The sequence below is a fragment of the Mustela lutreola genome, chromosome 10 (genome assembly GCF_030435805.1).
Source record: "Mustela lutreola isolate mMusLut2 chromosome 10, mMusLut2.pri, whole genome shotgun sequence".
Lineage (NCBI taxonomy): Eukaryota > Metazoa > Chordata > Mammalia > Carnivora > Mustelidae > Mustela > Mustela lutreola.
The window spans coordinates 1081717-1107122 of record NC_081299.1 but is presented as its reverse complement, the minus strand read 5'-3'; the positions used below and the strand labels follow the sequence as shown (position 1 = coordinate 1107122).

Here is a 25406-nt window from a genome sequence, read left to right as displayed (position 1 = left end):
GCTGCGCCCGGGGCAGGCAAGGACCCCGACTCACACGCACATTCCTCCCTGCTGTCCACTTCCACCTCGGCCTCCGAGTCCTTGTCATCCTCTGGGGCGGCCACAGCCACGGGCGCCGGCGTCTCTGGGGCTCCAGGGGTGTCCACGGTCAGCTTCCGCTTCCGTGGCTGGAGGCAAGTGGCCAGAGGCTCAGGGGCCCGGGAGACAACGGCGGTGCACGGTGGGCTGCTCACGACCTTCTGCTGAGCCGGTGGGGCCAGGGCCACGTTGGGGGCCACACCCGTTTCGAAGCTCTTGTAGGAGTAAAAGCTGCGGGGTATGGGGGGGCATTGGGGCCACAGGCATCTGCTCCCCACCCCGAGTCCCCCATCCCACCATGGCCAGCATGAGAAAGCTCCTTATGGGACCCGCCCCCGGAGGGTGCGAAGGAGGAGATGCAAGCCAGTGGCTGTAGCCCAACCCTGTCTAAGAGACCAGCACGGTGGTAACTGCCTGTGGCCCCCTTCCCAGACTGCTTCCAGGCCCACGTGGCCCCATGTGCAGGCACTCACAGCAGGCCCGCAGGAGCAGAGAGCCTCTGGGCCAGCACAAGGCGGCTTGCGGGTGGGAACAAACACAGCAGCATCCCGGGCTCTCCATTCCCCCTGCACTGAGCCACCGAAGGAACACCCACAAGGGGGGGAAACCCGTCCGGAGACACACAGAGCAACAGCCTTTCTTGGATCTTGTCCACTTTGAGAATGACCTTAGGTGGCTCCTGGCCCAGCAGGTGCTTACAGACACCCAGGTGGCAGAGCCCAAGCCCAGCCCCTGTGTCCTCGCTGCCTGCTGGCACAGAGGGCACTCACCTGTCACGGATCAGGGCCGGGAGGTGTGGGGAGAGCTCTTTGTCACTTGTGGACACCGCTGGGGACCAGGGTCGGAAAGCGGAGAGGCGCTGGCGAGGGTGAACACAGCCAAGGCTCTGCAGGAAGAGAGGCACCGGGCGTCAGGGGTCATCAGAGGCCGGGCTGCGGACCCCGCGGCACCTTCCGTCCTCCGTCCCTGCCCCGCGCCACCTTGCTGGAGGAGCTGGCCAGGGGCCGCAGCCAGCCCGACTGTTTGTCCTTCTCAGAAGATGTGGGGAGTTGGGCGGAGGAGGCGTCATCTGTTTTCCGGATGGAGGCTGGGGGCTCGGAAGAGACCTGTGAGAGACAGGAAAGTTGTCGTTGGTGCCTCTAGCTCTGGCCAGGGTCTCCCAGCCAGCAGACTCAACCGTGCACAAGGCGTGAACAGTGACGTGCAGACCCGGACCCCAGCAAGGGACAAGTTGCATCCCCGCGTGCCCTGTGGGGCTGCCACGCTGGGACCTCACCCCACAGCTGCAGAAGGCTCAGGGGAGGGCGCCCAGGCTGAGCTCCGGGCAGGACCTCGAGGGGACGGTGCTCCCTCCCCACCACGGCCTTGTCTGCGCACTGCCGACCTGGTGCCCACACAGCTGACAGGAGCCTCAGACTCTGGCCTCTTGCTGCAGTCCTGCCTGGATGGGGAGGGAGGAGCCCGGCAGGCAGGCTCACTGGCCAAGTGTGGGGCCTTCCATTGGGGAGGGTCACCCAGGGCCCCAGAGTTCTGGGTTCTACCAAGCAGAACAGACAACTTGCTGTCAGCCGGAGGGGCCGTCTGGCAAGACCCCAGGAGAAAGGTGGGGCAACCCTCCAGCGCGTGCCCACGGCTTCAGGACCGAGGCCACGCTCATTTTCTCCTCACGCCTCGCAAAGCTGCCTCCAGCCTCCCAGGGGCGCCAGGTTATGCGTCTGCCGGATGCGGTGGCCAGAGGGGCTTCCAGCACCGGTGTCAGGATGACACACGCCCCCATCCTGATGGCGCAGGATCCCAAGGGGGACGGGGCCTCTGCCTGAAAAAATGGAGCCGTCTGTGGAAGACGGACAGTGCCCACACCCAGGGCAGCTGCGCCGGGGCCACACGCAGCCAGCATGCAGCCACCCGCCCGGGGCCAGGGGCCAACATGACAACGCGCTGTCGCAGGTCTAAATTCAGGAGAGAGCAGAACTGGGGGGCGTTCTGCTGGCCGTCGGGGAGCCTTGGAGGGGAGAAGCGCTCCTCCCCACTAAGGGCTCCTTCCGAACACTTAGAGAAGACACTGTGTCACAAACCTGGCCCTTGGGGAGACACGGGCTTCCCAGGAGGGGGAAGAGGGCAGGGAGGCAAGTGGCCCATGGAGATGCCCTGCTTACCAGGGCCATCGTCACCAAATACCAGGGACAAAGGACTGGCGGGACCCTGGCCAGAGGGCCAAACCCAGCCCCTCACACTCCTGTAATGCACGCATGTCCACGGGGCCCCCACCATCTGGCAGCCCTGCTCGAGGGACAAACACGTAGGGCGAGGGGGACTCCGGGGACAGAGGCAGCCTCGGGCCCCAGGGAGGAAATACTAGGACCTCGGACCCTGTGCAGGGACGCACTGGCCTTTGTCCTCAGAGAGAAGCAGCTGCCTGAGGCCGGTGGCCCGAGGCCTACGCCACGCTCTGGGGAGGTGCTCCCAAGCGGAGCCCACAGACGGCTGTGGACGGTCTGCTCAGACACAAAACAATCATTCAGGAAATAAAGACCCATTTGTTGGTGCTTTTTAGGGGAAAGAGCCGCAGTGACGTCTGTCTGTGCGGCTTGGACGCCTCCTGCCGCCTGCGAGCGGGTGGCCAGGCGGGCGACGGGCGGAGCTTCCTGTTGGAGCAGATAGGAGGCAGGAGGAGAAGAAACAAGCCTAGTTCTCACCGAGAGAAAAGCCACAGGCTTGGCACTGGCGCCCGCAGGTTCTAGAAGCCTCAGGGAGACTCCTGCGGGGTGCATACGACTCGGACCATAGGGCCACCCCCGCCCCGCATCCACAGGCCACAGCCCCATCTGTCCGCAGGAGGAGTGAGGCAGGCGGGGCTGGGCTCCCACTCAGGGGCCTGGCCTGTGAGCACCAAGCCTGGGACATCTGGAGAAAGGGCCTGAGCCTCCCCCGCCCCACCCACCCCCAAGCTTGTCAACCCTAGGATGGGGACGTGTCTTCAGGCAGGAAAAACCCCAAGAGCAGGACCTTCCATGAACATGAGAGAGCAGCAGGAAGGGGCCAGAAGGGAGCCTCGCCAGGACAGAGACACTGGCCCTGAGGGAGGGCTGCTGCTGCCTCTCCCCTGAGAGCGACCTAGAGCCCCGGCAGCCTGTGCTTCTCCAGGCCTGGAAGGCCGCCATCCCCGGCAGGCCCACGTGAGCCCCCGCAACGGCCCACGGCATCCCCACTCCACAAGAGGTCAGCGAGCAGGTAAGGACAGTCACTTCTGGTTCCTGACCCTTCTCAAGGCCTCCAAGCCGGATCACGGGGGCCCACAACCCTCACAGAGGGAGCAGGCTTCTGGGCCTGGGGCCTCAGCTGGGGCACCGAGACTGGCCAGCCCACTCCCCAGAGCCTCGGGCTGAGCCTGCCGAGGGTCCCGCAGAGCGTGGACGGGCTCCCGCGGCCGGCCACGGCACTGCCCGCGGACGCCTGCCCACAGGACTCCGGGCAGAGCACTGCCCCACACGGGGCCGAGAGCACGTGCCAGGACACCCAAGTGTGCCCCCACGCAGCACACACGCAGCCACCAGGACCCCGGCCTTCCACGGAGCAGCCACTCGGCTGGGCGCGGCGGCCGACGTGCCTGTTGCCCTGCTCTGCGAGGCACCCAGGTGCCCACAGACAGGTGAACGGACAGAGAAGACGGGGTCTGCACGCAGGAGAACGTCAGAAAGAACGAAATGCTGCCACTTACACCAGCGTGCACGGAACCAGCGGTGTCGCACTAAGTGACGTCAGTCAGAGAAAGACAATGACCCTCTGATCTCACCCACACCGGAATCTAAGAAACCAAAGAGAGGATCACGGGGAAGGGAGGGAAAAATAGAACCAGATGAAAGCAGACAGGGGGACTCTTCACTCTCGGGGAAACAGGGCTGCTGGAGGGCGGGGCGGGGCGGCTGGGGATGGGCAGGCCGGGAATGAGCCCTGGGAGCCAGGCGGGCTGATGCATCACTGACCTCCGCCTCTGAAACCAATAATGCGCTGCATGTTAAATAACTGAATTTAAATTAAAAAACACAACCTAACAAAACAAAACAAAAACTGCGGCTGGGAGCTGAAGGGAGGCGGGAAAGGGAAGTCACTGTTTAATGGCTACAGAGTTTCAGTTTGACAGACGGCTGGAAGCAAGGCTGCAGGTTCGGACCGGCGCGGCCGCAGTGCACCCTGCAGTGTTTAAGATGGTAAGTGTTACCTTGTCTACGTTTTGCCACGATTTTTAAAACAAATGCGGTTTTCAAAAGAAAAAAAAGAGCTGTCGGGAGAGCACGCAGGCAGGCACCAGGACCCTCCCGCAGCCATGTGCGCCTCACAGAAGAGAGGACGCCCCGCATGGGTTCCGCACACCCTGCCCAGGGGCCTCTGTAGGTTTACGAGGATTTGGGGGCATGACCTCACAGTGACTTGACTATGTCCCTTCTGTCGGGCTGGGCTGCGGGGTCCCTCCTGTCAGAGGCTCCAGCAGGCGCAGGGCGGTGCTGGGGCAGCGCAGGGTGAGGCCGGGCAGACGACAGGGTGAGCAGCCACCAGGAGCTGCGGCAGCTTCTGGCATCAGCCCCGGGCCCTCATGCTCACAAACGCCGTATTTCATTCCACGCCTGAGCCCCAAACGCACAGAAGGACAGCATCTGCCAAGGCCCAGCAGCAGGGCAGGGCAGGCAGAAGGAGGGCTCCGGGCTCCGAGACCAGCGGCCCTTGGATTTCTGAGCCCCTTCCCCCACACTCTGCTGAGAACCCCACGTTCCAGCAGCAGGGCGGCAGGCCTGGGTGTGGGCCCTGACCTGGCATCTGGGAGCCCCTAGACGCAAGACTCCTGTGAGAGAGGCCACTGGCAGTACCCCACGCTTTCTCAGGGAATGAGCTCATTACCACCTGCCTCCCAAGACTGGCCTGGGGTGAACCCAGGATCGCTCCCCAGGGCCTGCCCTGCCCCTTTCCTGTGCACCACCCCGGACATCTTCGAAGAGAAAGAACAACTGTACATGGGGGACAGAGCAGAGGGAGAGAAGACGTTCCAGATGCTGCCGGCACCGGCCTGAAGCCCAAGAGCACAGCCGCTGTCCGTGCGGTGCTCTGGCCGCCACAGCAGACACAACCCTTGGCTCGGGGACCGATTCTGCGGGGACACCGGCGGTGCAGAGGGCCAGCTCCCACCCATCTGCCAGGACAGCCAGAGGCCAGCGGGGCACAGCTGTGCCACACACCCAAACGGCCCAGGGTAGGGACAGCCAACCACGATGACAGACCGCACCCACAGAGCCCAGGTTGAGAGAGCAAGGCCGGGCCAGTGCGCACCACGCGTGAACGGACGTGCCAGGCCCCCGTGTGCACACAGAGCCAGCGCTACCAGGGCTGCGGCGCCAGAACCAAGCTCATGCGGGCGGTACGAGCCCTGAGCTGTTGACCCGCAGGAGAAAGACGTCCCTCTTTGTCGGTCAGAATCAAGTCACCTTCTCCACCCAGGTCCACGGACCCCAAACTTTACCTACGCGCACTTGGGGGATATGGGGCCTTCGGCTGAGGATCGGACTGTGACAGTCCGAAGACTCTGCCTGTCAGGAGAACCAGGGCCACAGATGCTGAGAATCAGACCCGCGGCCCGGTGTGCACACAGGGAGCCAGTGTCCAACAACAAACACGGCTGTGGAGGGCCGGCCAGCAGCTTCAGCACGCCTCCGGCTCCCTCTACCTTCTCTGAGACGCCCCCAGCGGGTCCTTCTCTCCCCATGCCCTGTCTGGACATCGCTGGCATGTGGTGCCCGGCTAGGGCACACTCGGAGCTCAGCTGTGTGGGTCGCTCTCAGCCACAAAGGCCACAGGCACCCGAGAGTGCACGTACCACCACCCCCCCGCCCCGCCCGGAGCAGATGGGAACTGTGTTGGTTTTGTTCTCCTAGTCCACTAAGGTGCCCCACCCACTCTGGCCCCTGGACCAGGGCCAAGGACGCACTCTGCCCCCGGTGCCACATGGCGGGGCCACATCCACCGCCACCCAAGTCCCTCTGACCCAACAGCGCTGGGCACCGAGGACGAAGGAACAAGAGAGTATGTCTGCCCAGCAGACACCTGGGCGCTGAATGTGGAGTGCGGACCTGGGCAGAAGACCAGTCTCCTCACTGTGGCCAGCCACCGCGCGGACGTCCGTGTGCCCAGAGCGGGGGGGGGGGGGGGGGGCGCATCACGCCAGAGGAAAAGACTCCTGGGTCCCAGAGCCTGCAGCAGCTGAGCTGGAGCTGGGAACCAGGGAGGCACCGGGCAGCGATCCACCTCCTCCTGCAACAGCAGGCCCAGGCGAGGGTCAGGAAGAGCCCCTGTGGCGAGAAGGCCTCCCGGGTGGCGTGAGCTCAAGCAGCAGTGGCCTGGTCTGGGTGGGCCCTCAGGCCCGGGCACAAGCTGACGACAACAGTCACAGGCCTTAGCCGAATGCCAGGGCAGAGAACAGCAGCAAGAACCACTCGAGGCGCTCTTCTGCCCGCTCTTGTGCCGGTGGTCGGGGGCTGAATTCTGGTCAGTTCCTCGGGGATCAGGAAAGAGAATTTGGAGGTCACAGGTGGGACAAAGAGCTGAATCCCAGGAACCCTAGCTCACTGAAGGCCAGACCTCTGCCAAGGGTCCCAGGTGGACAAAGGACCAATGCCCAAACCCAGGAGAGGCTCCCCAGGGCTCAGGAGCACACGCGTCCCTTTCAGACGCCACGGTGGGGATGGACTTAGCAGATCCCGTAACCATGCGGGGCTCTGGACCACACCCAGACAGTGTGTGGCTCGCAGCTCAGCAGGCGTGGCCACGGGTGATCCCAAACAGGCTGAGCCTGGTCTATAGGTCTCCACTGACCACTGACCACAGGCTGACCACTCGGTGCTCGGGGGGGCCGAGCCTGGCAGGGCCCCTCCTTGCTGTGGCCTCAGCCCCAGTCCCTCACAGGCCCATGAAGGGAAGCCACAGAGAGACCGCCCCGGACAGTGGGAGCAGACCCCACCACTGTGTCCGCTGGGGGCTCCCAAGGCAGGGGCAGTCCCTCTGGGCAGGGCCCAGTGGCTGGCCCTCCCTCAGTCTCGGCTCTCCACACTGTGCTCACCAACCCAGCTGTTAATGCCTAGTTACTAATTAATTACTAATTAGATGCCAAACAACAGGTCCTAGACCAAAGCCCCTTTCCCTCTCACCGCCGGTGCGGCGCTGATGGTCCCCGCTTCGAACCCCCCCGACACAGGGGTCTGAGCCAAACTTTACAGAGAGAGTTTGTATACCCCAAATCAAAACAAAACACCGCCCCACACCAGCCTCCACCCCCGCCCAGTGTCCCCCGAGGGGTCCTGCTGTCCTGGAGCAGTAAGGGGCCCGGCCCCACCCCTGCGGCCTTCACATGCTCTTGGTCTCAGGAGATTCCAGCACCTCCTACAAGATCTGGGTCAGCCACGTGGCTTCGTCCAAGACACCAGCTGGTTGGCGCTGGAGGGATCCCTAGTCTGTCACCCTAAGGGGAGGAGGGCTGAGGGGCTCCCCGGAGCCCTGTAAGGCCACGGTCACACTCCCAGCAGTGTATTTGGGTCAGGGAGGCCACCTCAGCCCCAGACAGAGAAGCAGCATCTGCACCTGGGCCAGGAGGCCCCGCCTTGGGGGTGGAGCTTCCTGGCCACACACCTACAGGGAGGGTCGTCCCAGGCAGCCAGGGGGGCTGCGGGCACCCTCAAGGGCCCATGGTGCTGGCAGGCAGGGCTCTGCACGGAGATGGCAGAGGGTCCCCAGAAACAAGGCCTAGACACCAAGGAGGCCGCAGCCAGATGGTGGAAAAGGCAGCCTCGGAAAAGGAGGCCTCGGCACACGCCCAGTGCCACGGCGGGTGGGGGGGACTCCCGCTTGCTTTCTTACTTCTCAGCACACACAGGGCCCCTTCCGTGGGCAGGAGCAGAGCACACCAGAAGGAGCACAAACCCATTCCCAAGACGCAGCTGCCTGGCCTGCAGGCGGCCTGACACTGAGGCCGACTGCTCAGACCCCAAACGGCCTCCCTGGTAACGAGGCCCAGCGCAAGAGTCCGATGACAGAGCACCTGGCGAAGTGGCTGCCCGGCCAACACACGTCCCACCTCTGCCCAGGCCACCGCCACAGCCACATCAGAGGTGCCACATCTCGGCCCAGGAATGAAGGTGAAGCCTCACCCAACGAGGCACCTCATCCCGCTCCAGAGCAACTCAGCTCGCGGAGCACAGCACGGTGGCCCGCACCGGTCACCGGGTAAGGACAGCACTGGCGTCCGTCCCCGCAGGACCTGGCGTGTGCACAAACAGGGCTGGCTGCGGAGCCCCGGCGGGCGGCACGGCTATGTCCAGGGCAGACGCCCGTCAGGAAGGCAGGTACCGGGAGGCTCACCAGCCCCTCGAGGACAGTGGCCCCCATTCTGCACACCTGAACAGCACAGAGCAGGCACACAAGTTCCAAGACAGTAGCCTGAGAGGCCATGTCCCAACCTCCTGGGTACGCCAAGGGCCCCCCACCCCGGGGAGCTCACACCAAGCTGGAGGTACGTGCTCTACCGCAGAGCCCCACTGCCCCAGCCTGCCAAGGCCGCACCGCGCTGTCCGCCAGCCAAACCACGTTCATCGACGCGGTCAGCCCAGCAGTCGAGACGGTTCTGTGCTAGGAGCCAGGGAGAGTGTTTCATCAAACACCCAGAGCTGTTGCGACGTCAGGGCAAGGACTTCTGTGAAATGGCCGGGCTGAGTGAGGAGACGGCACCTGTGTGTTCCGCAGAGGCTGAAGCCTGGGCGTGAGGTCACTGGCCCCTGCGTGCACTAGCGACCTCCTCCAGGAGGCCAACAGGACAGACCAGCGCTGCCGGAGGAGTGGGATCACCCACGCACACCTACATTCTTCACATGGTAAGAACGGCCACTGGGAGAGCCACAGCCTGTGCAGACCCTCCCGAGGGCCAGGAGTCCCAGGCAAACGTGGCCGAGGGTCGTGGGAGATCCTGTGGGGGGGCCAGCCCCTCTCCGAGCCCCTTCTCCAGTGCTGCTCCCACCCCTGGCTTGTTTCCCCCAGGGCCGGAGAGTGGCTGCGTGAAGGGAGGCGGCCCCAGCCTCACGTGCCTCGAGGACCAGCTCTGGGGCGGGGAGGGCCCTCAGGCCTGCTGGGGCAAAGACTGCTGGCAGGCGCCTTCCCTACCTACACGTGCTTCCTTACGCTGTTGCCAAGCAAACGCGAACACGGTGTCCGCAGGGCTGCGGCCGCCACTGCCCACGGGCTTTCCGCGTAACCACGACCACCACTGCCACCCCAGCCACCACCGCCAAGCGCCGACACGAGCAGCGGGCGGTAGAGAGGATGCGGCAAGTCCAAGTCGAGGTTTTCCTGCGGGTCGGAGGGTGCCGCCGCGGCACCGAGACAACCACGGGCCGGGAGGAACGTGTAGATGCGGCGTCAGCTGGGGGACCTGCGTCGCGCAAGCCAACACACCCCTGCTATGACGGGGCGCGAGGGGCCCGCAGCTCCCCAGAGGCCACGCCCCCAGCAGCAGGGAAACGCACCTCAAAACCACCGCCAGAGACCACTTCACACCCACCGGGATGGCTGTGATCCGACAAGAATCACACAAGCACCCTGGACGGAGGCGGGGCGGGGGGGGGGGGGGGGACGCGACAGGACCTCAAGCCTGTGGGCGGGGCCGGGACCAGCAGCGGCGGGGAAGGGGCCAGCTCCTCAGTCAGGACCTGGGAAAACTGAGAAGAGGGTCCCAGACACGTGCACAGTTGACCCCCGAACAACGCAGGGCTGAGGGACACCAGCCCCCTCCGTGGGGTCCCCAGACGTGACTAACAGCCGGTGCTGACCACAGGCCTGGCCCATCCCACAGGTAGCCGATCGACACACATTTTGCGTGTCGTGTCGTACACATCATCCTCCCGCGATGAAGTAAGCTACAGAAAACAAAGTGTTACCAAGAGAATAAAAAGAAAGAGAAATACGTTTGCAGGACTGGCTGTCCGTGCCACAGCAGACACGGGTCTGCTTACAGGACGAGCGGCCCCTCAGTGCACACCGACGTCCTCTATGCGTGCACTAGGACACACTGGCCAGGTCGCACGTGCTTCCTACAGGAAGTATTTACGGGGTAACAGGCCTCCACACTGATCACCAAGCAGCGACAGGGCTGCCTCCTGGCCCCCTCGCCCCTCCGCTAACACAGGGGCCATCACAAAGCTCTCAGGACTGCAGGATCGAGTCACCGTCGTAACGTGGCACTGGAAACTTCGCAAACCACGGACCTCTGATCACAGGCCTATACCCACTTCCTGCAGTTTCTCCAGTTGTAAGAGGCCAATCGTAGCATAATGATTTGAAAGCGAAGTTATAAAATCAGGAAAGCAAGCCGCCAGGGCCTCCAGCGGGACCCAGGCACGTACCTACACCACCAGGCAGCCCCTCGCAGAGGGCGCCGCCACTGAACACCACGTGGCTCCCTCGGGGCGTCAGGTTTCACACACAAAACCCGTAAGGAAAGGAGCGCCGGGCCCCTGTCAAAGGTCAGGGAATGTTCCAGTCTGGCCCCATCCCGGACCACGGGATGCCCTGGTCTAAGCTGCGGGGTGAGTGGCCGTGAGGACTCCACAACGGGCGGGGACTGGCCTGGCCCAGACCCCGGCCTGCTCCCACTGCGCCAGGACCTGGTGCCAAGACACTGACCAGAAGCGCAGGGTGGGGGACTGAGCCACCCGGAGTGCAGGCAGCCCTCGGGAGGAGAGGACAGTGCGAGGGGCAGCGGGCTCAGGGGAGACGGGGGGAAACGGGCTCCCGGCAGCTGCTCCGTGCCAGGAAAGGGACAGGCATCCTACGTCCGCTCTGGGCAAGGCCCAGGTTCCCAGCTGGGCAGCCCGGGCCATTCCAGGCTGACGCCGAGGCTCTGGCCAAGGCTGGAGTGGGGGTAGCCGTGTGTACATCCAGGGGCTCAGGGCAGGGGGGCATCTGTGTGTTTCCTGAGGCCCACCTGGTCCCCACCTCCCAAAGTCCTATGGTCCAGTGTCCTGGGCAGTGGCTCTTTCAACCTGGCGCCAGCTCACAGATGGGGGCACACAGGGCTGCTGGATGGCCGCCGCATACCGCGTGGGGCCTGGGCCAACGTGCCCACGCCCCTGCACCGACCTGAGATCCCAACTCTCAAGCTGTGGGGTCAGCATCCGGGCCCCTCCCTGCCCTCACCAATACCCATGCTCTGACACTCCCTTGTCCGGTCCCTGACCCTGGCTTCCCGGAGACCCAGATCCCTGGGGCTGGCACCTAGGGGGACCTGGGTGTGTGTGGGGGGGAGGGGGGAGGTGTCCCCATCACTGTCTTATGAACCACTGAGAAGACAAAGCAGCCCCTGCCCAGCAGGAGGACCAGCCTGTGCCCCCACAGACTGAGGCCTTGGAAAGACAAGCGGCAGAAGTTCTCGCAAATCAGCAACACTGTGTCTGAGCACAAGAGAGTGCTTTCAGCTGGGTGAGATGCCCCAGGAAAACCACATCTAGGGGTCTGAAGACATGCGTCCAATTTCCGAACTTAGAGACTCAACTAAGCAGTTCTTCCTCATGGTTTGGCAGAGTCTAACAGAATCCAACCACTAAGTGATATGTCCAAGTTAGAAGCTCACTGCAGGTTTAGAATAGGGGCAGGCAGGACCCAGCATTTAGGCTGCTCACAGGTTCCAGGCGACCAGGGACCTTTGGTCACATCATCCTCCCTGAGACGGCCATGGCCTAGGGGAGTGAACCTGTGGGTCTCATCCCCCAGAGCAAAGACGGCAGGCTTAAGTCTGGGACTCTGCAGAGCACACAGGGAAGGGCCAGCAGCCGTGCTGGGGTGCTGGGCATCTCTCTGTGACCCTCGAAGAGAGGGCCCCACAGTCCAAGTGTTCATGTTATAATTCCACTCCATCGAGTGGGTCGGCAGGAAACGACTAAGACCACAAATTCAGAGATGAAAACGTTTTCCAGAAATGTCATCAGGCCTTCAAAGCAGCCTACCCTGTGATGCTGTCAGGCCTGATTTCTGAAGAACAGGTAGGGGTGGGGGGTGCCTGCCACGTCTGCTGCTCACCCCATGGTGCCAGACCTCCTCCTCCACAACCACTGCAAATGTCAGAGGAGACGCTCCAACATCCCCCCAAAAGCTGAGCTCAGGAGGAAAAGCCCAAGGGCCCAAGGCCAAAGCTGAGAAAAACCACGTGACAGGCCCGCCATGCTGACCCAGGGAGGCCCGCCATGACCACCAGGGGTCAAGGACCCCTGTGCCCCACCCCAGGGACACAGGGACCGTGTAACCACGGGACCCCATGGACCTCCATGAGCCCCAAGTGGAAGCTGAGAGGAGCAGAGTCTGGGGGCCGCACCATACGACCCCCCAGGCCCTGCGCGCAGGCCGCGGGCTGGGCCGCACAGCCTCATCCACAGAGCAACGGGTAGAAATGCTAGAACAGACCGAGCTCAAAATGAGTAAACATATACAGAAAAAAATGTGAGAAAAGAATAAGACATCAAAAAAGATCACACAGATTGGAAAAAAAGCAGAACTTTCCAGAATAAAAGCAGTTCTCAGGGAAATTATTCCAACACAGTGCAGAGGAAGACGAGACGGACCCATGAGAGAGGGTAACAGACGCGCAAGAGCAGAGGAGGCATTCCAGAAGGAGAGCGCAGGGAGACGGGCCAAGAGCCTTCTGGATTTGGTGAGAGGCAAGCCTTCAGGTTTCAGAGATGAGGCCGAGGAGGGACCGGAACGGCAGCTTGACCTTTCAGGTGCCAGGTCGACGCCATCATGCCATGCGGCCCGCACGGACACATTCGAGTGTGCGCCCTGTTTCTCGGCCACGAATCCTCAGCTTCAGTGTCAGACGGAGCAAATCCGCACCGACGTGGGGCCCGCAGCAGGCGCTGGGCCTGAGAGCTCCGGAAGGTTGGTCCCACACGGGCAGCAGGGGCTTCCGTCCTGCCAGCCCTGACCGGGTCTGCACGTCCTTGAGCACAAGGATGCGGGACCATGTGGGTGAGCAGAGCCCAGGCGGCTTGAACACCGCCCCCTCCCCCAGCTGTGTGCATGCTAGGCCCCGGCCACGGCCGCTCCGGGGGCAGGGGCCGCTCCCGGGGCAGGGAGTCCGGGCAGAGGCCCGGCAGCAAGGCACAGACGGCGTCCTCACCCCCATCCAGACTGCGAGTCTGTGCGGCTCCAGCAGGGCAGGGGCTCCAGTCCCGAGTGTCTCTCTAACTGGGGATGCTAGGTGCTTGGTGCCGGAGTCCAACGGTCTCCTACAGGTAAACTCGAAACCCCCACCTCAAAGCCACCCTAAACCAGCCCAAGACCTGCATTACGGACCATTCCTGAAGATTTTACAGTTCTAGAAACCGCACAGCTATTTTTATAAGTACCATTAATATTTTCCACAGGATAATTCATGTTTCATATTATGCTTAAATTAACCTATTTCTGATTACTGTGGTTCAGAGGAAGCAGATTAAATTTGCAAGACAACTCCAAACCCCAAAATGAAGTGAAAATAGCAATTTTAAAGATCCACCTTAATCTTTAAAACATTTAAGTAGGCCATCCTTTCAGTTACTTGCACACTGTTGAGAGGAAGTCGAGTCTCCTCTGAGGACAGCCCGTCAGGGACCTTGCCCAAGAATCAGACCTCATGACAGGCCAGCAATGCTCCCAAGCCAGGGCCCGGACACTCTCGGCTCCAGGTAGCACCTTCCCTCCCCCAGGACCTCCAGACCTGGGCCAACCCAGGCCTGAACACCACGGCGGCAGGACACTTTGGGCTCGAGCTCCCAGAAGAAGGCCCCTGGGGCTGGAGGCACCACTGGGCGCAGAGATCCCCTACCCTCCCGTCGGTCGAAACACAAAGAAGCCCTCGCAAACGCAGAGGCTGGGAGGGAGAGGGCGGGGTGGGGCGGCCCCCCGACCCCCACCCTTCTGCAGACTCACAAACATGACTCCTGTGGCCCCGCCACCCTCACGAGGGGAGGGAGAGGCTCACCTCCACTGGGCCAGGGGGTCTGGGGCCCCGATCAGAGGGTCCACTGGACCCAAGACTGAGAGCGGGTTTCGATGCAGACACTGGATGTCTGCTCTGACCCTGTCCCATGGACTCGCCAGCAGCCCTCCGGATACCACGGTGTCCTGTGCCCCTGTAAAACCTCACTTTAGCATCAGGAAATGTGTGGGAAGTCCCCAAAGGGACATGGTGAGGTGGACCAGGATCCTCCCCTTCCTCGACAGTCACCAGAAAGGAACTGCGAAAAGCATGACAACAACGAAACAGAACCCCAAGGACAATGAAGCTGTTTTGAGAGTCGGTGGGACTCTTTGTTCTGGAGAAGTGGGAACAGAAGGTTCCTGGGTGCCTGGCTCTCACGGCTCACCCCAGCCCCAGCCAGAGACGACAGCCGCGCCTTCCGCCCGACCGGTGTCAGAGCCACCGCTGCGCAGGAGCGAGGGCCACTGTGGTTCCACTCCGGACAGCTGGCCGGCCGAGGACCGGACAGCAGGCCCTCACCCCACGAAGTCCCCTCTGAAAGGACAGCCACCCCTCCTCCCCCACAAGCCTCCACACAGAGAACCGGCAACTGACTGGTGATGCTCCTGCGGACACCGCAGCCAACCACGACACCTGTTGCCCCAGGCCAGGCTCCCCCTCTGACGCACAAGCAAGAGCCTGGAGTTTCCGCTCATCTCGAGCAGAAATACACGGCGCACGGCCCTCAGAGCGAGGCACCAGGCAGTGGCCACCAGGCAGCGGCCACCTGCTTCCCACCCCCGACCCCTGCCACCCTCTGCCCTCAGGAGGTGCCCGGCTCCTGCGGTGCCAGCCTCCTCCCCACTCTACAGGGTCTCCAGTGCCTCCCACATGGACAGAGCCTGCCCGCCTGTCCCAGTGACCACCCGCCCTTCGGGAATCTATACACCCTGCTGACGATGGGGACCCCAGGAAGCCCCTCAGCTGCCCTGCTCGCACCTGCAGGTCCCTCCCACAGGCCCCCATCCCCTGACCTTGTGCTCAGAATAAGGACAAGGACCAGAGCTCGTGTGATCTCACATGTGCGCGTGCGCGTGCGTGTGACCGGTCGCCTGTCAGAGGGGGCAGGCCTCAGAGAGAAGGCACCGGGTGAGGGGTACTTTGGAAGTCGATATGGGGTGTGGGGTGACATGGTCTGAAACGAGGGGAGTCCTGTCAGCTCTGCCCCAACCCCAGGGGCCCAGGGGGTCTTTCACTAAGGAAAGTGTCCAGAGAAACTTCTTCTGTACCACAGATCCAGTGGGGACGGCAGGGGCGGGGTCGCGGGTGGCCCTGGGAAGAGAGACCTGCCCACTCCCCTCCCAGAACACGGGCCCAGATGCCGGCCCAGCGGGGAGCCACACCACAGGCCTCCAGGACCGGGGCCTCCTGCCTCTGGCCGCCTTCCAGTAAAAGGCCTTCTCACTCCTTGAAACTCCCCGTCCGCCGCCAGCCCCACGTCTGGGACGCGGGTGCAGCCCCGGAGCCTTGGCCAGGGGCACAGCAGGGGCGTTCCGGCTCAGAGGAAGGAACCAGCAGGCAGACAGGACCACGAGAGGCAGCAGAGCTCTGTGCAGCATCCTACCCCCGGGGACACTGACCCCACACAAGGCTTGTGTCACCGGCCACACACCTCTCTGGGTGCCGCCACACCCCATCACCCTTTCCTGAAGGAGGAGCAGCTGGGACCAGAGAGCCGCAAGCCCAAGCCTGCCGCGCCTCCTTGCAGAGAAGCCTCCCATCCACTCAGCCTCTCTTCCCACGCACAAAGGCTCCAGGCCCAGCGCCCCCCATGAATGATGCATAACAGCTCAGCTGTGACAGCACCGCGGGAGGGCCGGCGTGGGGGCCCAGGAGGGGGAGAAGGAGGAGGAAGAGAAGCCTGGCGGCTGGCATCCCGGAGGAGGCGGCCGAGGAACCCCAGTGCGGCAGGGCCACCGGCGTCCACGTGTGTGTGACAGAGGTGCTCAGGGTGCCTGGAGTCTGGGGGAACCTGAAGGACCAAGAGCTCCAAACTCGAGCCCCCCGGGTCCCCGAGACCCCATCAAAGCCCAGAAGAGTGGCTGCTGGCCCCAGCGATGGTGGGGAAGGCCCCTCGGGGGGAGCTGGAAGACCCACAGGGCCCAGCCCCACGCCTTCCGCTCTGAGCACCCTGGGAGGCGCACAAGGGCAACGGCGGCCTTCGGGCTCGCCCCAGCCAGACCTCCACCTCAGGCAATCCACCCGACAGAGCCACCAAGAACGGAGGCTTCCAAAAAGGTAGCGGGAGAGAGGGGTGAGGCATCTCCGCTGCTCTCAGCTGGCCCCCCGAGGAGGAGGCCGGCAGCCCACACGCCCGCAGGCCAGAGGCCTGTCCTGAAGCCGGCCGTGCGCAGCAGACCCAGCATCCCACCCCGAGGCGGGGCCTGCGGGCACAGAGCCAGGCTGCCCACACTGGGACATTCCCGTTCCTCCCGGGCCAGGGAACTCTTCCTGCAAAGGACCAACACTTTCCAGTCTTCAAAATCGAAATAAAAATATCCCCAAGCGGCGTCCATTCATGAGAGGACACGCAATCTGTCTCCACACAGAACAGGAAAGCGTGCCAGGCCCCCCCAGAGCCTAAGACTCGCACGAGGAGCTGAGAAACCTCTGTAGGCCATCTGAGCCCCGAGGCTGGGAAAGGGGGTGTGAGGAGCCCTGCCTTCTGGGCGCTCGCAAGCTGGGCCTCAGCTCACTGACTTTTTCATCTAAAAGGAAGATACTCCCCAGGCTGGCTCCGTGGGTGTGCCGTGTGTGCACCAGGTTCAATGCTCTGCTGTCGCCGTCCCAGAATGCTTGATCATCTCATCTTCGAGAAACCGTTCCTTGTAAGTGACGCTGAAGGACTATGGGGCGCGCACGGAGCCAGAGACTCGAGGAAGGTCAAGGGGAGGAGGGAGACCCCCGAGCCGGCCGGGTGCCCCCACCCCAGGAGGCCAGAGCTCCCCTGCGCACAGCCAGGGCTCAGGGCCCGACTGGAGCGCTCTGCCCAGCTGAACGTGTGCGGCGACAGGGGCACCACCGTGCTCTGCCGTCAGCCTGCTCCCCGCCCCCCACCGGGAGGGACCGGCAGAGTGCTCGCGTCTGCGCGTCGCAGGAAGTGACCGAGAACAGCCGAGTCAGCTCTGTGCTGTGTTTCCACTGTTCCGGGTAAGGAGGAAACACAGACGCATGTTGGAGGCACAAAACGCAAACTGTGTGACTCCAGTGACCCTGCATCCGAACTCGAGGCTCCTGCGTTTGCTCGATATAGACATGAACAGGACAATCTGGGGCAGGAACTTAAATTTTCTATTTTTTCTTACTCAAAATGCCATTAAATAGCAATAAGAACCATCATGACAAGTCGAAGGGCCGCGAGAAGAGAAACATCTGCGTTTCAGCGGCTGCCGACTTTCCTCCTGCCTCCCAGACCCAGGGCCCGGCACATGCCTCGACCTCCGCCACGGCCACACGTGGTCCCAGAGGAACCTGGGCAAAAGCTTCCCAGAGAGGACAGACTCCGGCTGACCTGCGGCACCTGTGAGTGCCCCCTGAGAGACCTCCCAGTCCAGAGCCTCGCAGCCGGACGGCCCCTCGCACCAGATGGGGCGACCCTGGAAGGCCATTTTCTAACCTGAGAACAAGATCTTTCGAAGGAAGAGTCTTAAGCCCACTTGTTGGCACCTGCAAATGCACGGAAAACCAGCTGATGTCAGAGAAGACGGAAATCACAGGAGAGAGGGCTCAGCCAGGCCAAGCCACAGCGCCCAGGGAGCAGGGGCCACACCCAGCCACCCGGCCCAGCTGGGCTCCCCGCAAGGCTGAGTTTCCGGAACACCGCTCCCTACCATCTCCGAATGGGAGCCCGAGCTCAATACGCTCATCAGACTGCCCAAGATCCGACAATACTCTGGTAGGTCCACAAAGAAATAATACTGTACATCAGCAGGATCAAAGAAGGTCTCTGTGCTCCTAATTCAAACTAAAAGTGAAAGTTTCTTAATTCTTTTTATCACCAGGAAGGCCTAATTTGGGGGTGTGTTCGTAAAGAAAAGTGTGTACGTCATCCTCCCCTGCTCTCTCTACACGGCCACCTCCACACGATACCCGGAGCACCGACCCCGCCCTTCAGCCAGGGGACCCTGTGGCGCTGACAGGTCCCAGAGGAGGGTCACGCCCACCTCGCCCCCGCCAGACCTCCTGAGGCTAAAGGGAGTGGAAGGGGAGAGTCTCCCCAGAGCGAGGTCTGTTCTGAAGGAGACCCTGCCTCCCTGCGGGCCGTGCTCCCAAGGGGCTGCCCCCAGCAGGGAGGGGGCCTGGGCCCTGGAGGGGCCGTGAGCAGGGTGACACAGCCTTGGGCCTCTTACCTTCACACTGGCTGTTACACCCACACATGCAAGTGGCCCTGAGCCAAGCAGGGTGACCCGGAGCCAAGCAAGGAGGCGGAGGCCGGGTGGGAGGCAGGATCTCAGGGGAAGCGCACACAGGAAGGAAGCCAGACCCTGGCCTGCTCAGCATGCGGTACACCGAGGCCCCAGACCTCATGCGACTTTCCACCCAGCTGGACAGTCCCTCCCGCAGGACAGGGGTTCCCGGGTGGGGGCCCTCCACCCTGCAGCTGCCTCAAGGCTCCCCCCACCGCAGGGCAGGTCTCCCCGCCCAGCTGGTCCCCCCAGGGCAGGCGGCAAAGGCGGCTGGACTGCGGAGGGCGGGCTGGGCTGAGCGCCCACTGCCGCTGTGAGCTGATCCCGGCCTTCAGGGCCCCTGGAGAGCCGAGCACTTTCACCTCCCCAGCCAGGAAGTGGAAATTCGAGGCCGGCCCCGCCCACCGCCCGCCCGCTCTGTTTTGCTTCCTCAGCGCCGGGGCCTCCCTGCCCCTCCCCCCGTGCAGAGCCTTGTTTTCCTCCCCATAGAAACCGACACAACAGGCCTGGCGGACTGGGGGGGCGCTGCCGGGCCACAGGGCCGCCTCCACTTCCGGGCTGTGGCAGGGAGGCGGCCAAGGACCCGCAGAGTGGCCGCTGGTAAGGCCCAGGCTCACAAAGCAGCAGAGAGGAGCGCTTGAACAGGGACCTGGTGGAGCCCAGTGGGCGGCACCACTGCTCGGGGCTCAGACCTGCGCGCAGAAGGCCGGACACACCAGAACGGGCCCAGGAACAATGCGGATTCTCCCTGGGAAACAAACAGCACACTCTGCAAAACATGCGTGTCCCTCTCACACACCAGCACGCTGGGACCCAGGTCTCCACGGGGACCCAGCCCCCTCCTGTCCAGAGGTGCAGTCACCGCCAGGTGTCGGGAGCCGGGCACCAGGCAGGGGACAAGCTGCTCCCGGCTGGGGAGGTGGCTGTGTGGGTCCCGACAGGGTCAGGTGGGCACTGGCCCAGAGGGACCCGGAGGAGAGCCAGGGCGGTGTGCGTCACAGAGGCCTTGGCCAGGGGCCCCGGGGGACTGTTCAGACCACACCGGCTTTGTCACCTGAACGACGGGGTGTCACAGGCTCTGCTGTCTTGGCAGTGCCAGCAGAGGGAACGCAGCAGCATCCTACAGACCACCAACTCCAGACGGGCCCTGCCATCGAGCCAGAGCCACGACACCGCCCTGAACTTCAGAATTCTTCAGAATGTGCAAACTGGCCAATGCGCCAAGCCCCCAGGGCCTGCCTCAGAGTCCCAGGACAGGCTCCCTGCCGTCCCCCCCCCCCCCCGACAAGGGAGGACACCAGCCTGGGCTCGGGGCACCAAGGCTCTCGCTGAGCAGCCAGGCCTACATCCTGGTGACATCCCTGCCCTGAGGGACCAGGCCTGGAGCCTGACCACCCACTGCCCCACTGGCCAGCCCTAGCGGGGTGGTGGCCCCCTCACCCAGGAAGCCAGAGACCCCGTGGGAAGGGTGGGGTCTCCCCAGAAACTACTGGGCGGGGCAGCAGCCCAGCCAGAGAGCAGGACCGGGAGCCCAGCTGTACGGGGCCTCTCATCGGCAGAGGAGGAGGGTGACCCAAAGACCTCGGAGTGAAGGGCGGAGGGCTGGGGACAGTGTTCGAGCCGGGAAACGGGCTCCTGTGGTTTCAGAAGGCCGCAGCTACCACAGACCGCCAAGGCTGACCCCAGCACCAAGTCTGCGGCCTGCTCTGCTCACGGAGGCCAAGGGCACCACAGGGATGGGGCCCGGCCCCGGTCCCACCCAGGCCCAGACCCTCACCTCCTCTGAGACCATGTTCCAATGATCTAAGGAGACGGGTCAGGGCCTCCTGTTTTGGCTCCTGCACGTGCACACCACAGCGCATCCTCCACCAAGTTCCCCTGAAGGCGTCCGCACGAGGGCTCAGGTAGGACAATGTCCCTGCGCTCTTCTAAGGCAAGCCCTTTCTACAGGCCACCAACAAAGGCCACACAACCAAGACCATGGGAGCTGTTCAGAAGGGCAGAACCCAAGGGGACACGGAGGACAGGAAGCCAGGCTCCTACAAGATGGGGGTGCCCAGGCCCCTCTTCTGGTGCCATGAAGGGTGGCTTCCCTGGGAAGGGGCTGTGAGGCAGGATGTGGAGTCACGACTCCGGACATGTCTCCTCAGGGACGGGGAACACAGATGGCGAGAGAGTGGGCTGGGGTCCCCACTTCATCTGCTTCTTAAAAGACCCCACTTGAAACAGCTTCTCTCCGGAGGGCTGCCGGGAAGCAAGGAGAGCAGGACGCGGAGGCCCTCGGCTTCCCTCCCAGGACACTCACAATGGACCAGAATTAGGGAGAAAGAGCCCTTCTGTCTGCCGGGCTGGGACTGTGGGTTTGCCTTGGCGGGGCGACAACTTTCCACTGGCCCGTGCCCCTCCCCCAGCTCCCTCCCCGAGCAGCTGGAGCTGTCCTCAGAGGGAAGGAGGCATTTCCTGTGCCCCCCCCAATTTCCCAACATTCTTGGCAAGCCGAGAGAGGGGAAGGCAGCAAGCACAGGGAGGGCCAGGCGTGCCCCCAGGCACACAGAACTACCCGTCAGGGGGACAGAAGACAGAGCGCCCAGAGAAAGTGCTTACAGGCTGATGGGGCAGATGGGGGGTGGGGGGCGGGGTCTGCTCTCCAAACCAGTCTCCCTCCTGCTGGAGTGTCCACCAGGCCCACACTGCCCATAAAGATGCCAGAAGGGCAGGTGGGCAGGGGTCTCAGGACAATGGCTGAAATGCTGTGCCTGGTCTTGGGGTAGATGACCCTCCAGGACACAGCCAGCCAGGTGGGCAGGGGTGCAGGTGACTGTCCAGTCACTGGCCACTAAGTCCCCCCTCCCCACAGTCATGGCACAACAAAGGTGGCAAGGGTCCAGGGGGCACTGCCAGCCTCCCTCAGCATCTCAGCTCCCCATCAGGCTAGGCAGCAGCCCTGAGGGTGGCCGTGGGGCTCAGAGACACGAGGCCCTGACAGCTGCTCAAAAAACATCTGCAGTGAAGGCAGGAGGCCAGGCCAGGCAGGGCGTCCCAAGCACAAGCAGCCCGCAGGATACGGCGGCAGCGGCCCCACCCAGCCGCCTGCTCCCACCTGCTGCCGGGGCCACAGGACACCTTGCCTAAGGCCTCCCCAACTACTGTCGTGAGCCCCTGGGCGCCTCAGTCGCTGGGGCAGGGCTCAGCCATGGGGCGGCACGAGTCTCCTGGGGGTCAAGGCAATGGCAGTGACAGTGGTGACCACCTCCTGGTCCAAGGACCTCGGGAGCCCCTCCAGTGGGCGCCCAATCCCTGCAGAGGCCTGGATGGTTCCTCCCCGGAACAGCTGGATGCATCCAGCTGTTCTGAGAAAACTGCCTTCGTCTGGCTGAGACCAACTGGGGTCCCCCGCCCAAGGCCACCGCCGAGCTCCACAGATGCCCACTCCGGGGTGCACCTGTGCCCTGTCAGCAGGCACAGAAGAGGGACGTGGCTGGGGGCCATCCCGCCGGACTCGTGGGTCTGCTGGGATGCCAACTGCGCATCTCGAACTACTCAACTACAGCCCCACAGGGGCTGACGGCTTATCTCCCGCCGCTGACCTTGTACGCCCCCTCCCCAGGATCCCTGCCTTCTGCTCAGCCCCTTCCCCACTTGCCTGGAGCCCCCGAGCCCAGCACATGGCTCTCTGGAGCGGGAAGGAGAAGCCCACTGCTCCGAGGACAAAGCATGGGCTGGGGAGAGACACGTATGTGAAGGGACACATTTTTGTCCTGGTGAGGGACCACACAGGGCTTCTCCACCGGGACTGCTCTCCAAGCAAGGCTAAGAAGTCCTCAGATTCACCAACGGCCTCTATAAAGGCCACAGTCCAGTCCCAGAGCCCCGCCCGAGTCAGCCACTGAACCTCACAGCCTCCCGGCCGGGACACAACAACTGGCGCCTGAGCCGGCGTAGCCAGACCAGCACACGTCCTGCTGCTGCCCAGCCGGGAGGGCCACACCGCCAATCTCTTCAACAAGGTGCAGCCATGAGACGCCACCCTGTCTCGAGAGCAGGGGCCCTGGCCTCTACTGGTATGCCGAGTGTGAAGACTTGGCTGGAGCAGCCACTCTGGGCCATGAGGCAGGAAGCAGCAGGAAGCGAGTAACGGGGACAGTGCGTGGGCAAGGACACTAGCAGCGTCCATCTGTCAGGGCTCTCGTCTCTAGACGAGAGGGAGACAAGCGCAGCGCCCTGCCGGGCCTCAGGCTTGCTCCTCCGCCCTCCGCCGACGGAGTCACTGTGTTTCGGTCACCCTCACGCCGCTCCTTACCCAGGAAGCAAAGGACAGAAGGCACCAGCACTCATCCATGCCCAATACAAACACACCAGGGGAGAGGGACCCCAGCAACCCCCCAAATTTCAGAAAAAAAGAGAAAAGCCTCAAAGGCCAAGGTTGTGAACATGACAGATAAGAAGCTACCGGAAGAGGTTTTCATCCTTTCCGCACAAAACCAGCGGAGCCAGCCACCAGGAATCCAAGACCCCTGGGAGAGGGCCGCCCTTTCCCAAAGCTTCTGCCTCCTGGCCTCAGGCAGCCCTGCTCAAGACGCCCCACGCAGGAGACCACAGCGCCCCTCTGGGGCAGAGCCCACCCAGGCCGCCCGCTCCCACGCTGCTCACCCCAGGACACATCCCTGCCCTAGGTGGCCTCCAGGCTTCCAACCTCCCTCTGGGGTCCAGGCCACCTGCACAGCGTCCTTCCTTTAGAGGATCTGTGACTGCAGCAGGTGACCCTCGGAGAAAGCGGAGAGGGGTCCTGGTGCTGGGGGCAGGGCGCCCGGTCCCAGGGACGCCAGGAAACCACCTCCTCTCGGAAGCCCAACAAGGGGGCACGTGGAACCCCGGCCTCACGCCTGGGCTGTGGGCACAGTGGGTGAGGAGGCTTCGGGGGGGCCTGAGCAGATACCAGCACCTAGAGGCTCCCATGGATAGAGGCTCTCACAGGACCTCCCCGGGCTCAGAGATAAAAGCCAGAAACAGCAAGAACAACGAGATGAAACTGTTCGATCCCAGGGTCCGCATGCCCCTGAGAAGACCCCAGGAGCAGAGAGAAGCTGCCTTCCCTCAGCCCCAGCTTCCTCCCAGGCACGTGGGACCTGCAAAATTCACGCAGGGGCCAGCAGGGCAGGCCAGCCACAAAAGGCATGGCCGGGCGCCAGGATGTCCCAGGGGACCTGTGGAGGGGGGGTGTGTAGGACTCTCCCACGGAGCCAGGGAAAGGGCGGGCTGTGGCTTCGCCAACCTGCCCCCGGCCCCGGCCAGGCCAGGCCCCCTCGGCAGCTTCCGGCAAACGTTTAAAGACACAGTAGAACGGTCATGGAGAAACCAAGCCCCCCACACCCCTCTCCCGACCCAGGCCTTGTGGGGGCTGAGACCAAAGGCAGAGCCGCCCAAGCCTCCCGGCCAGACCCCTCCAGGATCACAGGAAGAACCAGGCCCCCAACCTAAGAACACAAGCTCCGACCGCAGCCTGAAGGCAGGCCCGGGGGCCCCTCATCCCCCCACAGTCCGCTGGGCTGTCAAGGTGGCGGGGCGCTCTCCCTGCAGGAAAGTGTGCGGGGAGCTCTGTGGCGACAGGAAGCACACCGTCCCAAGTGGGGAGTCAGCACTGCTGTCCGACCGAGACCGCAGGAGTGTCCTCCGCACTGCTCTGCACATGAAGGGCCCCAAACCTCTCTCGTGCCCCAACACCAGATTCCCACTCCCGCCCCAGGCCAGTCACGGTCTCGTGTGGCCCTTTTCACATGTGGGGCCCCCAGATGATCCTGGCCAGCTGGAGAGACCCTCAATGTCTCCCACACAGCTCTTCCTGCCCAAGTGGGTGAGCAGTGCCTGACCCAGGAGGGACCACGAGCCACCAGAAAGCAAAGGACAGCAAAAACCCACCATGTCCGAGGCCCTGTGCCCCTGGAGCAAGGACGGCCGGGGTTGCCGCGCACCAGCCAGAGGCGGTGATCACGCGGACGGCAACTGGCCATCAGTCGCGTCGGGGACACATGACAGTCACGACAAGGTGTCACCTCCCACCTGTCAGAACGGCTCAAATCAACAACATGAGAAACAACAGGCATTGGCGAGGACACGAAGAAATGGGAGCCTCGTGCACTGCCGGGGGGACGCGGGTGCGGCCGCGCTGGCAAACCGTGCGGAGTTCTGTCCACGGCCAGAAGGAGAACTGGCCTGCGACGCAGCCCCCCTGCCACTGCGCTGCCCGCAGACACACAACACGGATCCGGGACGACGTGAAGCCCCTGTGTGTCCCGCAGCCGCGACAGAAGCACACGCGTGTCCGCCGCCAAGTCAAGACGTGCCACACACACGACGGAGGACTCGGCCGTCAGCAAGGGGGAGCGCTGGCCACCTGCCGCGGCGTGCGTAGACCGAGGTGTCGCGCTAAGCGAAACCAGCCCGTCCGGGACAGACAAACACCATCTGAGTTGACTCGTTTTGGAGTTTAACGCACACAAACAAGCACGTGCGAAGGAGAGAGTGACCAACCGAGAAACAGACTCTGGCTACAGAGAACATGCCGGCGGTCCCCACGGGAGGGGGTGTGAGATGGGGCCGACGGGAGCCCCGGTGAGCTCCAGAGTCACTGGGAAGGGCTAAGCCACAATGCTGTCCACGTGACAAGAAGATACCACCCTGTATGTCAACTGCAACTCTTTAAACTTAACAAAAAATGGGACATGGCCACAGGAGCAGGAGCCAGAGGCCTGCGCTGCCCAGGAGTGGTCTTGGCCCCTGCGGTCCCTTCCAGTCCCATGGACACACCTGCTGGGCCCCTGCCCTGGCCACAGCGGGGCTGCCTG

General features: G+C 63.4%; 1 protein-coding gene across 3 annotated transcripts in view; it reads right to left on the bottom strand.

Moving 5' to 3' along the window:
- Positions 1-25406, bottom strand: part of SKI (SKI proto-oncogene) — a 67092-nt gene that overhangs the window by 5231 nt on the left and 36455 nt on the right. For 2 of the 3 annotated variants that reach the window (XM_059135912.1, XM_059135910.1), the window contains exons 2-4: positions 1059-1184; positions 849-964; positions 35-309 (exon numbers count right to left, since the gene is read on the bottom strand). In XM_059135912.1, the coding sequence (XP_058991895.1) occupies positions 35-309; positions 849-964; positions 1059-1184 (517 nt within the window). The remainder of the gene's footprint in view (positions 1-34; positions 310-848; positions 965-1058; positions 1185-25406) is intronic. The other variant, XM_059135911.1, reaches the window with a different exon arrangement.